The sequence below is a fragment of the Ischnura elegans genome, chromosome 4 (assembly GCF_921293095.1).
Source record: "Ischnura elegans chromosome 4, ioIscEleg1.1, whole genome shotgun sequence".
Taxonomy (NCBI): domain Eukaryota; kingdom Metazoa; phylum Arthropoda; class Insecta; order Odonata; family Coenagrionidae; genus Ischnura; species Ischnura elegans.
This window is the reverse complement of record NC_060249.1, coordinates 76525799-76541172: the sequence shown is the minus strand read 5'-3', so window position 1 is coordinate 76541172 and position 15374 is coordinate 76525799. Positions and strand designations below refer to the sequence as shown.

Below are 15374 nucleotides of genomic sequence, written 5' to 3'. Positions count from 1 at the left end.
ACTTCAAAAATTCATGGCTTTCAAAAAGTCCATAACGGTCACCTCTTTGGAATATTTCGTTTGTTATGAGTATGAGTTAAAAGTAAGCAGACATCACGGTAGAGTTACTGGTAATTTGCTTAATGATATGGTGAATGAATTTAATGTTCGTCTTTTTGGCAATTGCCTATAAGAATTATTTAATATTTACAGTGAAATGTATTGCTCACAGATCTATGTCGATGATGCCTGAATAGCTTGTGTGGTATGTCAAAAATGTCTTTTTCAACTTTTAGTTCAAAGGAAAAAAAACGAAGTGTGCTATTTTTCAACGAACCCTTGCAAATGCTTTAGTAGAAACTGTTCCAATTTATACCTTGCATTCCGTAAAGACTGTAATGGAAAATCTGCCTATTGTGGTGGTGATTGACACACAAATATGCTTGATTGACATGCTGATTTATTCCTATTATTAATAATAATAATTATTATTTATTTATTGTATTTCACGAGTTTTTACTTCAGGTACTATGATAGCTAAGGATCTTCAGTTGCTCCGGGGTCTCGGAGTTCTGTTGCGTTTTAATTGCTCTCTAATATATCTTCTGCCGCAAAAAATGGTGATCTTGACGATTGAAGTTTTAGTTTTAGCAGAGCGCCATGTAAAAGTAGTTCACATGACCGAATTTTCTTCTTAACAGCCGCAGTAATGATGACATAACTTAATGTGTTGCTTTCTTACGGTAATACGGCGGAATCGATTATTAATAAGCGCTATAAGCGTAGGTTTCCTTAAATTCAATGGAAGGAATCAAAATAAAAATTACCAAACAAGGTAGTTGCCAGTTATCTTAAATTTATTTAGATTTTTTTAGCTTTGTTTATTCTTGTGCTTCTTTCCTTCCAACTCTGTGCTCATTGGGTGCTCAATGACTTACTGTGGTGGGATTCTCCCGTTTAAACACCTTGCCCGCTTGTGCTTTTGTCGTTGCTTGAGCATAATACTGCAATCTGTATGACCTAGTTCCCAAAGATGTTGCCGGAAGACGCAGCTAATTTGCCTAAGTGGATTTGTGCTTGCACGCGGGAACAGATTGTGCTGGCTTAGCCAGCTTTCGCGCTGCTATGGCTCCGAGGGAATTTAGGTCTACCTCAAAGATATATGCCCTGTCATGCACTTATCAGAACACCTGTTAAAGTATGGTTAACTAGCACGTCAAGGAATGTAAATTTTACTTAGGTAAACCTTACCTTACTTTTTATATACCATTCATTTTCATTATATGTATACTAATATTAGATTTTATGCATGAAGAAAAACAATTCAAATTATGCTTCTGCCTTTGGGCTTTCCTCTTATTAGCTATGGAGATGGTAAAAATCTAAGATATCTTAAAGCGATCGTTGGTGTTCATGACGACGTGGACGCTGTGAATAAAATTTATGTGTTGGCCATAAAAATTACTTGTTCAGAAAATGGGTGTGGTTTTTGAGCTGGGATCATATTGAAACCCTTCAAAACAAGCAAGTACTGACAATGAGTGAGAGTCAGTCTTCTCATAGCACTTAGCTTTACAGAATAATGCTCGGCTCAATGGAATGCTAATTCAGTGCCATATGTTTCTTTTGGCTACTCCTTTAATTAAATGTCTTGATTGCTAAAAAAATTAAAAAAAACCACCAAACGCATTTGTTATTGCGGTTAGCACTGTATGCTTTGGAGTTGATAAAACTCCAGTGAAAAAAATTACCTCACTGAAAAACCTTGTGACTAGCCAACTTATGTGCATCTTCATGTCTTATGGTGGTGCAAGTTGTTTTTTTTTTAGTTTCCCAGTTTGCTTTAGCCTCGAATGCCGGAATCCGGATCAGCATTTTATCGTTTTTTGGAATTAGCAATAAGAAGGGAGGAAATTAAAATACTCGCAAGCATAGTAAATGGCAACAAAATGAGATGTGCAAGCCCTTTACTGAGGGGTACCGACATTTTTAATTTTTTTTTTTGGATTTTTGAAGACGCTATGGTTGTACAACGAAACGTTCAGTCTCTTCTCTGCCAAATCAATAAGGAAACGTTTTATTCACATAAGGTCGGTTTTCAAGCTAAGATATCCTAGAATTCAACAAAATAAAGCAAAGTAAAAGGCATTGAACAGAGCATAATATGTATTTACTATGAAAAAAATTGATATATAGTCACGATGAAACTATTATTATTGGAAAGAAAGAATAACTTGAAAAATAATTTTAAATGTGCTTTATCTAAATCACAGTTTCTTTATAATATGCTTTAGTCACCACTCATTAACTTTGGATTCAATGATGCTCAGTTTCCTCGACATTCCAGCTTCATCACGTCGCTGATTTGGAGCTAAAGACTGAGGAACCTATCGCGGTCTTGGCTAATTCAACGAAGCAGTAACTCTTCGGTATTTATGGCAGTGTTTTCCTTTCCTCAATTTCTCCCTTTGGCTCATTTCGTCGGATCCGCTTTTCCAACTCTTAAGGAATGCAATTGGTTTTGAGCAAATTTTGACCCCTGATAATTTCCTCCGTATGAAGGGAGCAAATGGTACGTTATCCTCCTTACTAATTTAAGTGCCACCGCATCCTGCTCCTGCATCAACGAACCGTCTTATCGGCCGATGAAAGCCCCCTCGGAAAATATGTGGGATTAAACTTCCTGGCTTTCCCGCTTCCCGTACTCGGACCTTTCCACCCTGCCCAAACACCCTTTGGCCGTTTGGTCGCACCCCTTGGACAAAGATCGTCTCTCGGTTCCAACCCCAACTCTCCATGGATCTTAGGCTACACTCATTGCTTCCTTCACGCCCTCTGCTCTATCCGTCAACCCACGCCCCTTCTCAAACCTTCCCCCACTCATTCTCCTATAGTGGCAGAGGTGGGGAGGAATATATTAGAGTATTCTACCAATTAACCCATTACCTCCCGGTGATCTCATATGAGATCACTTAAAAATTAACAGATTTCGTAATTATCTGTTTGTCTCTCTGCATATCTAACCTCCATGCTATATCAGTTAGGTAATATCCATATCTGATATCCACATGGGATTCAAAAAATGTTAGCTCTTAATTAAGTTACTTACAAGCTACTGCCTGAAATCTTATCTGAGCTTATGGGTTAAGGTAGGTTTCCATGGTGTACTTAAAGAAGCATTCTGGGAGCTTCTTCTTCCTTCGAACACTTCACTCTTTAATTCAAGATAAGACCTAATCCCTTTCATGCATCTAAAAACCCTATTCTTTTCCTCCCTCTCCCTCTTTTACCTAAAATTGTATCCTCTAACACAGTTTTCAAAATCTTCTCCCCGCCAAGTACTCTCTTCATCCATACCTTCTGTCTCTCCTCCGTATCTCATCGGAAAGCTTCCTCTCCTCACCCAGTATGTCCAGCACTTTATCCTTCCTCCTCCTCTCCGCCCACTTCTCCTTCCCCATTCTTCTCCAAACCCACATTTAGAACGCCTTTTCTCGTCCCTCTTTCTAAGAGTCTACGTTTCCGCACTGTGAGGCGATGAAGTCCACTAGCCTATACTCTTCATGAGCCCTTTCTTTTATCTCTAACATAACGATCCTCTCATGAGCTCCTTCCTGTTCATGATCTCCTGCTGTGTAAGGTAACCGTTATAAAAATATATTTGTTTTTCAAATTTGATATTCTTGCATTTTACCATGTAATTCTTTCGCCAGATGATTTTTTTTTATATTTGAGAAGCAGATAAATTTTAGGCATGCTCTTCTGTGCATTGTTTCAACATGTAATAATGTAATCAACATGTAATTCAACATGTAACATAATTTCGCTCCGTCCATCCTTTCTGTCTCCTCCGTATCCCATCTAGAAGTAGCCTCTCCTCTCCCACCATGTCCAGCACTTGTGTGGAGGGTAAGCAGCCCAATCTCCTAACTTCTTTGCCTTACATACTCCCTGCATTCCCTTCCTCCGCTGCTTCCTCTGCAGCCCAACCTCCTTTAACACCGTAAAATCCCCCCCATTCCTCTCCCTTAAAATCTTCCCTCCGTAACCCCGCTCCAACCCCTTTACGCAGGTCCGTCCCAGAACACCCTCCCAGACCCTTGGCAAGCCAGTTCGTTCCCCTTCCTTGGGTCCTATGGGTCATCCATTAGTGAACAGGGGGAGGCCGTCGGTGCTCTTATTTTATTCCGGACTCGCTTCCCTCTGCTCTCATCTTCCTTCCTCTTCTTCCGTCTCCTCCTTTATGCTCTCCTTTCACTTTTTCATCCACCATACTCTCCCTGACTTTCTCTCGTATACCGCTACTTTCGGTGATTCCCGGCGTATTTCTTCTGTGACGCACCAACATGTCCCTTTCCGTCTGGCGGAGTGGATGTTTTCAATCTACCCTCTGTTTCTGGGATAATCTTCATCGGATTGCTCACTAATATTTTACATATAATATTCTGGTATACTCAGTATTTTTGCTATTCATCTCTTATATAACAGAATTAAGAAATGAGGAATTTCTTTTATTGAAAGTATATTTTAACTATCAAATAGTTTACTTAGAACTATTTCCAATTGGTCATGGGTCAATGCACACTGTTTCTGCATGCATTTGGCGCTCCTTGCAATTGAGTTATTAAGCCTTTGGCTCGTTTACATTCGTTTTTTTTTCGGAAACTTTCACAGCTCAGAGACATCCCACACTTTCGTCATCCCTCATTTTCCTTATGCGTGTTATTACCCCGGACATTATGCAGTCCTCTCAAGAACCACTTCTTTCGCTTCATCCCCGCGTATTTCTTCTGTGTCATACCAAGATTTCCCTTTCTATCTGGAGGAGGGGATGTTTCGATCTATCCTGTTTTTCTGGGATGAATTTCATAGGAATTTTCCCTGCTTGAAAAGAAACATTTGCTATCCTCTCTATTTTGCAGTTAATTTCTTCTATCACAGAACCTTTATTATAAATGAAAATCTATAAAATAAAATAAAACTTAATACTACACTTACAACCAACCGTATCCCTGGTAAAAACACATGAAAAGTTACTGGGGTATTTTCCAATTAATAAGTATTATTAATTTGGCCAGTTACAATACATTTTGTATTATCTTCAAATTATTTTATTTCGTTATCGCAACGAGCATTACTAGTCAGTCACAGAATCACACACATTCAAATGACTCTATTTTCTATGAATTTACCTTATCCGAAGTAAGTACAAAATGTGTAGAAACTAGTCGTGAAGGAAAATTTTAAGTATTGCTGTAAAATACAATACAAACGAAGTGAAATTAAAGTCATCATCATCGTAATTCAACAATCATTAGATTGGTTTGACTCACCTTCTATCAAATAATTTTTTTAGAACAGCTTCCGATTGGTTGGGGCTCAAGTTATACTGTTTCTAACTCTCTGCATTCGGCGTTCATTTACCCTTTCGGTTGAGGCATTTTGCCCCCGATCCGGCTACAGTCAGTTTTTTCGAAAACTTTCACTAGCTCATTGATACCCTTCGCTCTAGTCATCCCTCATCTTCCTTATACCTTCTATTACATAGCTCACTATGCTCTCCTTACACTTTTCAGCCAGTATACTCTCTGACGTTCTCTTACGCACCGCCACTTTCGGTGGTTCCCAACGTATTTTTTATGTGACATACCAAGATATCCCTTTCTATCTCGCAGAGGGGATATTTCCAATCTACCTCCTGTTTCTGGAATGAACTTTATGGGAACGCTCTCTACTAATTTGAAAGAAATCTTTTGGCATCATCTCTATATTTGCTATTAGTTACTTGTATAGCAGAATTAAAAAGTGAGTAATTTATCGAAAAAATGCTGGCTATCAAACAGTTGTAAACCCATTGGTCATTATTTAACTCACACTATTTTTATCTATTTGTATTTGGCTTTCGTCAATCCTTGCAATTGAGGTATTGAGTCCCTCATTCCATTGCCTTAGGTTTTTTCGAAGACTTATACAGCTCATAGACTTCAACTTCTTCCTGCCTTATCCATTAGCCTTTTGTTTCTTCGCGCAACATGCTCTTCTATCACTTTACCTTCCGACGTAGTCCCTTCTCCATTCATTCTTAACGTATTTATTCTCTAGCATTCCAAGATATCACTCTCTACCTAGGAATCTTTTGAATCTAATACCTATTTCTGTGTTTCGTTCCATAGTAACAAAAGAATCAGACGGATATATTTGGTATTGTTACGTAGTTTGTGTGTCAGAAGTAAGAAATTAGCCATTGTTAATACTTGGGGGGAGAAGATCCGATAAAAGGAATTCACCTGTACCCATTAGCATATACACTTTCTATATTTGATATCCTCTACGCAGCTCCCCTGCGCACGAATATTGCTTTAGAGGATTTTCGAGTCCTCCGCTAGAATTTTTACCGCTCCAAGTGCATTAAAATCAAATTTAAAAGTCGCCTCTCGCGGCGCTACCAGTCATCTTTATCCATTTTTCACGAGAAAATACAGGGCAGTAGTATGTAACTAAGCCAATAAATATAATAAACCACACGTTCAACACATTCGAGACGATGGAATTCACTGAATAGCTAAAATACACAACTTTGACAGGGTACGGTTAATGGCGCAAGTCAAACTGAACGAGATGCAGTTTCCTTTTGGAGCTGCCGTATATAATTCACGCGAAACGGCAACAGATATAACGCTTAATCACTATGTTCTCTAGCCTCCTTGGGTAAGCGATTAATGCATTTATTCTCTGCCTCTTCAGTATAAAGTACGGAAATGTAATTGTTTTATAACAAAAATTGAGTCAAAGTCACCTATTAAAAGCCGCGCAACGCACGGACACTGGTTGAAGCATTCCTGACGTGTGACCGACCACCAAAAAATGACATTTGTGGTGGTCGGTCCTTGTTTCCCTGCAAACAATGAGCTGAGCTTCGCCCCTCTCCGCTCCCCCACTCTCAACACTTCCTTTAAACACCTCGTCTTTTCTTTGCAGAGCCCCGTGCCACCGCAGTACGTGTTCTGGTACCACAATGACAGGATGATCACCTACGACACGTCCAGACCGGGCAGCGAGGTCCTCGTGGGCCCCGTAAGCGTGTCGGTCAGCACGGAGCCCGGCCCCAAGACACACAGCCGCCTACTCATCAGCCACGCCACGCTCGGCCACTCCGGGAACTATACCTGTCGGGCATCCAACAGCAACCCCAGCACCATTCACGTTTTTGTGTCGAGAGGTAAGTGCAACGGATATTACATTAGAGCAGCGTTTCCCAACATTTTTTTCTTCCCGCACCCCTCTATTCGTATTATCAGGCTTCAAGAAGAAATGAACGTTTCAGTAAGAATTATACGCGACCTTAGAGGTTGGGAGCACACTGGTGAAACGTATAGAAAACTCGATTGGCTAAAAGCCCGAGAAAGACGCGTGTATTTTACCGTAATTACGGCTTATAAAATTCTAAAGTCTGGATGCTCTTATTTGTTCGACAAATTCGTATTTCGAAGAAATGTAATATATATCATGGATCTTTCGTTGTTTCTATTTCCCGGCGAACGAATATCCGAGTCGTGATTGATTTCGTCGCTTCAAAGGCGGTCATTTCAACGTTGAAGTCCGTTCGCGTAAAGGAAGAAAACCGAAAACCTTCGAAGACGCTGAATTGGGGGCAGTGCTTGATGAAGATCCGTATCAGACTAAATAAAAGCTTGTATATGCATTGGGAGTTACCCGTTTCTAAGCGATTGCATACATTGTTAATAATGCAATAGCAAGAAACTTGGGTTCCATATGATTTTAGAAAGTGGTTCAGCGCGACTATGCTCCATCTCGCGGTGCAAAACCCTTTAAAACCTGGAAACGCTCTAATAGTCCTAACCCATCTACCATATTCCCCATATATTGCGCCGTACGATTATCACTTGTTCCGTTCGGTGTCACATGACCCGGCTCATTAGCAGCTTCCTTCATTTGAAGGCATAATAAAAAAAGCTTGATACTTAGATAGTCTCAAAAGATAATTTTTTTACCAGAATGATATCTGAGCTCTACCCCAATGGTGTGGAAAATTTGTTGCTAGCTATGATAAATACATTGAATGATTCATTTATAACCAGTTTTTCAAAGTAACGTTATATTTTCATATAAAAACGAGAGCTTAGTTAGCATCTGTTTGGTAATTTTTGAGAGAGAGGCTGCTAGGTGTCTGCCTACCACACCGATATTATAATTGCTCCCATTGTTGAGAGGAGCGGGAGAGTCAACCTGGCTAACGGCGACGAGTCAATATTGTCGAGTGGCCGGAGTAGTGCGGTGGAGTGTACGTTGTGTGACGGGAGAAAAGTGGCTCGGAGCCGACTCGTCCGAGGAGAGGAGAGCAAGCGCTACGCAGCGAAAGGTAGAAAGGACATCTGGGCGTTATCTCTCACCTATTTTTAATATACAGTCCATTTTTATCGCTTTTTTCGGGATGAATAGTTAATTTTTAATTGTGAAAATATATCGCCCATACAGCATCTATTACTTTTTTGTGTATTTGTTAACTTTTTATTTTCATGAAATCACATGTAATGCCACAAAATTGCTGGAGAAGGTATGCTATCCACCTTTTAATTAGTAAACATTTTCAGAATTCGGCTTAGAAAGGACATTATTTGGATAACATCATCGAAGTGCAATATTTCAAGTAAATTTGAGATTTATTCTCATCAAAGAAAGATATACTATGTAATATTTAAATAGGTATCAATATTGAATTCCGAATCTAGTTGCCATTTGCTATTTCATCGAAGAAGTTTCGTGAAGCTCTCTAGGATTAGCGAAAATAATGTAAAAGATAATTTATACGCTTTGACTATTATAGGTAATTTATTTCTTCTTAACTTTATCAGTACAAATTTTATGAATGTGGCAAATTGAATTTTATGATAGATTATGGGCCGATATTTTTTGGATTTTTCAAAGGAGATTTGGGGTTTAACAATATTTTCTCCACCCATTCTGAAGCCGTGACCATGTCAGATGTTTCTATGTGCCCTAAAAAAAATATTTTACACTTGTTGCCAGGGCCTTATGATAAAGCTACTGAAGGCATATTTGTGGACGAAAGAAATCCTATACGAGGGGATATCCCTATAATCGGCAGTCATCTCAGCGTTAAGACAGTATCCGTTTTTTTAGGCACACAGAACCGGATGATTGTAGATACACAAAGCCGGACGATTGTGGGTGGCCTTATGACGTAGTCGGGAAGTGCTGGGGGAGAGTCTGCCATTTCAATTGTTGTGGATTGTTCGACCGGGTAGCATCAAAGCTTCGTATGAAAAGCGTATTATCAAAATGGATGAAACTTTGTGCAAACGAGAAGATCTTTCGTTATTTTAATATTCCGCGCAACCAATCTTTTCTTAAAGTTTTTCAAGCCGATCCACCCATAGCCATCTAAACTCTCAAACAAGGACTTGCAGTCCAGATAGCGGCAATATCTGTCAACAAGCTACCAAAGGCTATGCGAAATTTAAGGCCAGACTAAGGCAAGAATGCCTTAACTGCGACATTTGGTGGATATATCTAGTCTTCAGAAAATAATTTTTCTCGTTTTGATTCAAAATTGCTATTTTTTAAATTCAGTTAAGTAATTAGTAATAAATATTCAAAAAGTTTTTTTTTAACCAGCAATTACTTTATTTAATCATTTTGTTTCATTGCCGGACCCAGTGTAACTATAAAAGTCATACTCTCAATTGGACATGCCTTTAATCGACAGAATGTCGGTTCAATTTTTCTTGTATGATAAAAATAGTTTTAAAGTAGCCAATGGAGGACTGCGTGGGTCAATACTCCGCCCGCCCGCACTGCCCGGTAATCGTTCCTTTAAAATAACGAGCAGATATTCTCATTGTGTGTGCCGTGTGCTTTTCACTGCGTAGAGTTTTATTCGCTGGAAACTCGCAATTTTCTCACTGTTATGTGTATTCGACGCTCTACTCGTCGTGAATAGAGGGGTTTACAATTTAGCCATTCCAAGAGGAATAAATGTGTGGAGTGCTCCATCATTCAGAGAATTGTCCGTCTCGCTGCTTTCTGCGTCTCCCTTAACAAATACAATAGCGCAAGGTAGCCAATGCTAATGAATTGTCTGCTCCTCGTTATGCTGGGAAAAACAAAAATACTTACTCCCAGTATGACCTACTTATCCCCACAGCGCAGAATGGAAGTTTCTATTGTCTCAAAATCTAGCACACTATAGAAATAAAAGGGTGAATAGACTCATTTGTTTCGATTGAGTAAATCGATTGGGATTCCATGAATAATTGAAACTAAGCCCTGGTGGTCGTAGAAAAGTATGAATAGCTTAATAAGTGGTTATTCTGTTTCGGTTTTCTCCACAATGGCCATTTTCTTTCATATTGCCCATACTGCCTGCGGCCTGATTTATTGAGAGCTAACGAACTTGTACCACTTAACAACCGAAATATCTATATACCTTTGAGTTTATTTCCGAATTAGGTTTTTTAGCTATGCTATTTGTGCATGCATATTATTGTAATTCTTAGTTTTTGCACCCATTTTCTATTGGATATATTTTCAGGTAATTCATTTGTGCTTAACACACTCTCGCCTTACGTTATTTTTATCCTTTTTCAGGAGTTTATTTCTGGAATAAACTTCTCGTGGATAATTATACCCATATAACCAGCTTAAATTTAATGCTAAAATGGTTTTTAATTGTAGCTAAAACACCATTTTCTCCAAAGCAGTTGTTCTAATTATAAATTGCTAAATGAGTTTGCTAACAATTCATGTATCACAATTAATAACCTGGCTCTCATTTTCATTTTAAATATTATATTATATGTTCTGCGTATTTTTTCTTTTGCCCAAATGAGTTTACTTTTATCCTCCATGTTTTTTAGAACCACTGGGCATTTAAAATGTGTTTGCGAATTGAATATATACTAGTGCTTTATCTAGCCTAGCTATATTTTTTTATTAATGAGCCTCTGTGTCATTATATTTTATCATAGAAGGTATCTTTTGGTCACACACTTCGAGAAATGTTAATATTTCGATTTCGGTTGATTCGCCAACGGCATAGACATAAGTAATGGAAAATAGCGCAAAAATTTGAAAGTAATATTATGAAGTAATAATAAAATCAAAGTGAAAAAGTGCGTGGCCATCTTTCACTAATTTTTCCATCCAAGTGCATTTGAATTCTACGAAGTGACATTCTAAGAGCTCTTCATAACGATAGTAATCATAATTTTTCCAAAAGTATCAATCAAAAGTAACATAAGTAACATTATTTTAAGTAACATAGAATTCAATTTCAAATATACCTAAAGATTCATTTTTTTGTAAGAAGTCAAGAAGGCCATGTTGGTATACCTCTAAATCACTTAGGGGAGGGACTTCAAATACGGATGGAGTCATGGTATACACCTAGACAGCATCATATTCCAACACCCATTAAAAAAAAATCACATTTTGCTGTAAGGCCCTGGTCTAAAGTCGCAATTGGCAAAGGAAAAGAACTTTCAAGATATTAGCGACGGAACTACCAGGAAAACGCGTTCACCAACGCAATCCACACACACTAGCCCCTTACACTCCGTTGCTAGGATGTAGACCAGAGACGGTATATTGTGTGCTGCGTATTGCATAAACTTAGGCGTTTTCCTGGTACTTTTCGTAGATAATATCTCGAAAAGAGTTTAGCGTTGGCAGCTGAAACAAAAGCTACACTTAATGGGCATCCTATTCCTAATTCTTTCGCACGAGATCTGAAGTGGACACTTTACCTTCCGTCGGGCGCAATGGATCTGACAGCCTCAGCGCGAGTGTTTTTTTCATTTGCTTGTGCCAATAGGCGGCATAGACCCTTGATGCTAATGGTAGCTTTTTGTTTTGACACGCTATATTCAACCTTTCGCAGAGAGAGAGACAGAGAGTGAGGGATCAGGGGAGACCTGCGTGGATACAACGCACCGGGGCCGGCACCAAGCAATCGTGCTGATTCGCCCGGTCCCCGAGGAGGGGTTGGAAGGGAAGGAACAAGGAAAGAGGCGCCGCCGCCGCGATGAGCCCGACGACGCCTCTGGGATAGGGAAAAGATTGGAAGGGATGGGACGGGGTAAAACTCCTTTCCGCTATAGAAGCGGAAAGGGCCCACTCAATAGCGAAACCAGGTATCAGCCATTAATGTGCCAACGATTTTGGAGGATTTCCCTATTAAAGAGAAAAATCCATCGAAGCAAACTTTCGCTTCTCATATTTTTTACAGCAGATCAGAGGCGGATTATTCAGCTTAATTAAGCAAAATAATGGCAAAATAAAAGCATTGTTAGCTAAATAAGTTAGCAAAATAAAAAAAACTGATCTGGTAGAATTCAAACGCTAAAATACTTAACGTATTGTAATACTTATTACCCTAAAGAGCACGTAAAATCTAACGTTGCTGAATCGGACCGGGGCCATAAGACGGCGTGTAAAGGGGAGTATGTATAGCACGAAAGACATAATTTAAGTGTTTGGCTACATTAATAAAGGTGCTTTAAACTTAAAAGGTGCACCACTGAGCCGTGCTAAGGGTTAATAATGTTTTTTTTGCATCTGTTCCTGTCGAGTACATTGCACCGGAACTCAGCAATTCCATTATTTCGCATGAAGAAAAGTTAAGGGACTTTTTTTGTTAATCGATTTAGTGTCATTTTTATATAACTGAGTCGATTGTTAAGCGTAGTTTTAACCTTGATTTGTGATTTGTGTTATCAGTCTTACCTCGTTATATGCTTACTCAAATCTTCATTTATCAAGCCGCATCGGCCCTCTCTATCACTCGATATTTATCCGATGGATCACTCAAGCATGCATTTTGCCCCTCGCCCATCGGACCCCTGAAGGACTCAGCGGCCGGCCTGGCAAAGATACGGAACGCGACAGAGATTTTTCGAATGGCCAATTAAAACAGAAAGAGAAGAGTACGAGCCGGGAGGATCCAAAGAGGCCTGATTCGTCCCACGTCAATTCCCGTGCACTCTCTTTTTGCGTCCACTCTTTTGGACCATAAATCATTTTCTCCGGCCCACGAGACGGATTTAGCCTGGAATGATTGATTCTTTCCTCATTCGAGTGGAGTCGGAGAGATAAGAGAAGATCAAAGATAAATTGTTGGGAGGATAGCGAATTTTCCCTTCACGGAGGACATTGAAAATTTTCTCCTGCCATCGTTTTATTTATTTTTTTTGCTTAACTCCGCGGCCGACTTTTCCTCTCCAAAGCGCTCACTCATTAAATCTCCGCTTGCCTATCCACCCCCTCTCATTCATAATTATCCGTCTTTGCTTTCTTTTGTCTCCACCATCTCCCTCCACCTAGGATTTTTTCTGTCCCTCAATCTGATTGGTGGGCTCATTGCTCCCCATTTCCCTCCATCTACCTCTATTTTTAGTGCAAATAATTCAGTTTCCACGCTCCATCAACCTACTTTTTTATTTTTCTTTTCTGGTGCCAAACTGGGTCGGGCGAGGATGAAAGCTTGATGTACTGGTCCTAAGCGTGATTCAAGGAACATGGCCGCTCTTCGCTGCTCTTCTAAAATCTTTAAGCTTCCTTATGGAGTAGATACTTAGAAAACAATTTACACTGCCTCAACATGTCCTCTTCTGTGACTCTGTCGTGTAAATTCGCCATCTTCTAATCACAGGCTAAAATTTACAAGTTTATTGATCTAATAAATGAAAAACTGAATGTAAACTTTTACAAATATAAAAAATTTAACCGAAATTCGCATCGGCGAATTATAATGCATCGTAAAAATCCGAAACAAAAGAGTCAAACCAGATTGGTTCAAAAGTATTATTTTAATTGGTAAAAGAATTTAAAAAATATAATTTCCATGCATTATTTTATTGTTTTATTTCTTCTAATTTGTGTAATATGACTTAGTTTTTAATTTTCCTTTTCTCACAATCACCACATTACGCTGTCATTGATACGCAAGCTTCATTATTAATATGTTTTTGTCAAGTGTGTGTTTGGGATGAGTTTAAGTATTCACTGGTACAGCCCATGAAACGCGCCTTCTGCCTTTCGCTAAATACCTTCCGCCTTCTATCGTGACGGAAGGTATTTAGCGAAAACAACTCACATCATTAATATTCACAACATTTTGAAAATTTCTCACCTAAATTTCTACCATCATACGTCTTTTTAATTTAACTTTAACTTCAAAATTACCATCATCACCAAGTACAAAAATTCGGCAAAGTAAGATTCATTTGCTTTTATTTTTTATGGACGAGTAACTTTTCCTCTGCGAAATTTTCCCACATTACCTACAGTTCGGACGATACTGCGCATTGCTGTACAAGATATCAGAGCCGAATTGACTTATGAATGAGCCGAGAGGGTTTAACTTCATTACAATTGAGAGCAATTTTGAGTAATAATGAATGAAAGATAGATGGCGTGACTAACTGCTTCGGTCAACTGCTCCTTTAGAAGTTACAGGAAGCACGACCCTCCTCGTCCGTGATCGGCGCAATAGCGCCTCTCGTGGATTCTCCCGAATTACAACTGAATCATCCTTGTCGCGAGCACTTACCCTTTGAGGTAACTTAGACACGCCGTTTACTTTGCGGTTACATCCTTGAATTGAAACATACAGCAACTTTGGTGTATCTATATAGTTTTCTTCTTTACCTTACTCTGCTCATCTTGTTATCCGTTTTTTATGCCTTCTGTTTTCACAAGGTTAGTTAAAAATTTGATTCTTTCGCCTCCAGTGAACTTAAATTCCCATACAGTTTAAGAGAATGTTAATTCAGTATATTACCGGAGTTAAAAAACTTTAAATTCATGTTATGCATTACGCATAGTAGGTCATTAAAATGAAGACGAACGTAATGAAGTGATACTTGAATGTTCTTATTGCTTCTTTTCATTTCGTAAAGTTAGCATGAGGGTGCGAAAAAACTAATGACTCATTTTTGCTTGCATGAATGGGAAAGATGGATAGATTATTTTAATTTTTGTCGTGGATATATTTATCAAGGATTATAAAATGCTACCAATAAATTCTTAAATTTACCAGCTTATGTCCCCAAAATTTCTCTAGCCCTTATTTAAAAATCCATTCCTTTTTATTTTATTTAACGGTAAATATCTCGTATGAACCTGTTATGTTATCGATTAACTGTATGACGCAGAAAACGGTAGAAATTATAGATTTGTAAATATTATTTTGTTGGCATGGTCATGAATTACTTGAAAAAAAGCCTCTTATGGTTAACAGGAATCAGTATTTGAGTTCTCAATTCGCAGTTTGGTTTAGTCGCACCTAAATTATATTTATTTTCAGTTTTGAATATAGTTCCCGCATTGATACGTATTCTATAACACGCAATCTA

General features: G+C 38.8%; 1 protein-coding gene across 3 annotated transcripts in view; it reads left to right on the top strand.

Moving 5' to 3' along the window:
- Positions 1 to 15374, top strand: part of LOC124157683 (roundabout homolog 2-like) — a 984420-nt gene that overhangs the window by 910910 nt on the left and 58136 nt on the right. For all 3 annotated transcript variants that reach the window (XR_006864642.1, XM_046532623.1, XM_046532622.1), the window contains one exon: positions 6958 to 7198. Coding sequence is in view for 2 of the 3 variants with exons in the window: in XM_046532623.1 (XP_046388579.1) it covers positions 6958 to 7198 (241 nt within the window). In the remaining variant the exon portion in view is untranslated. The remainder of the gene's footprint in view (positions 1 to 6957; positions 7199 to 15374) is intronic.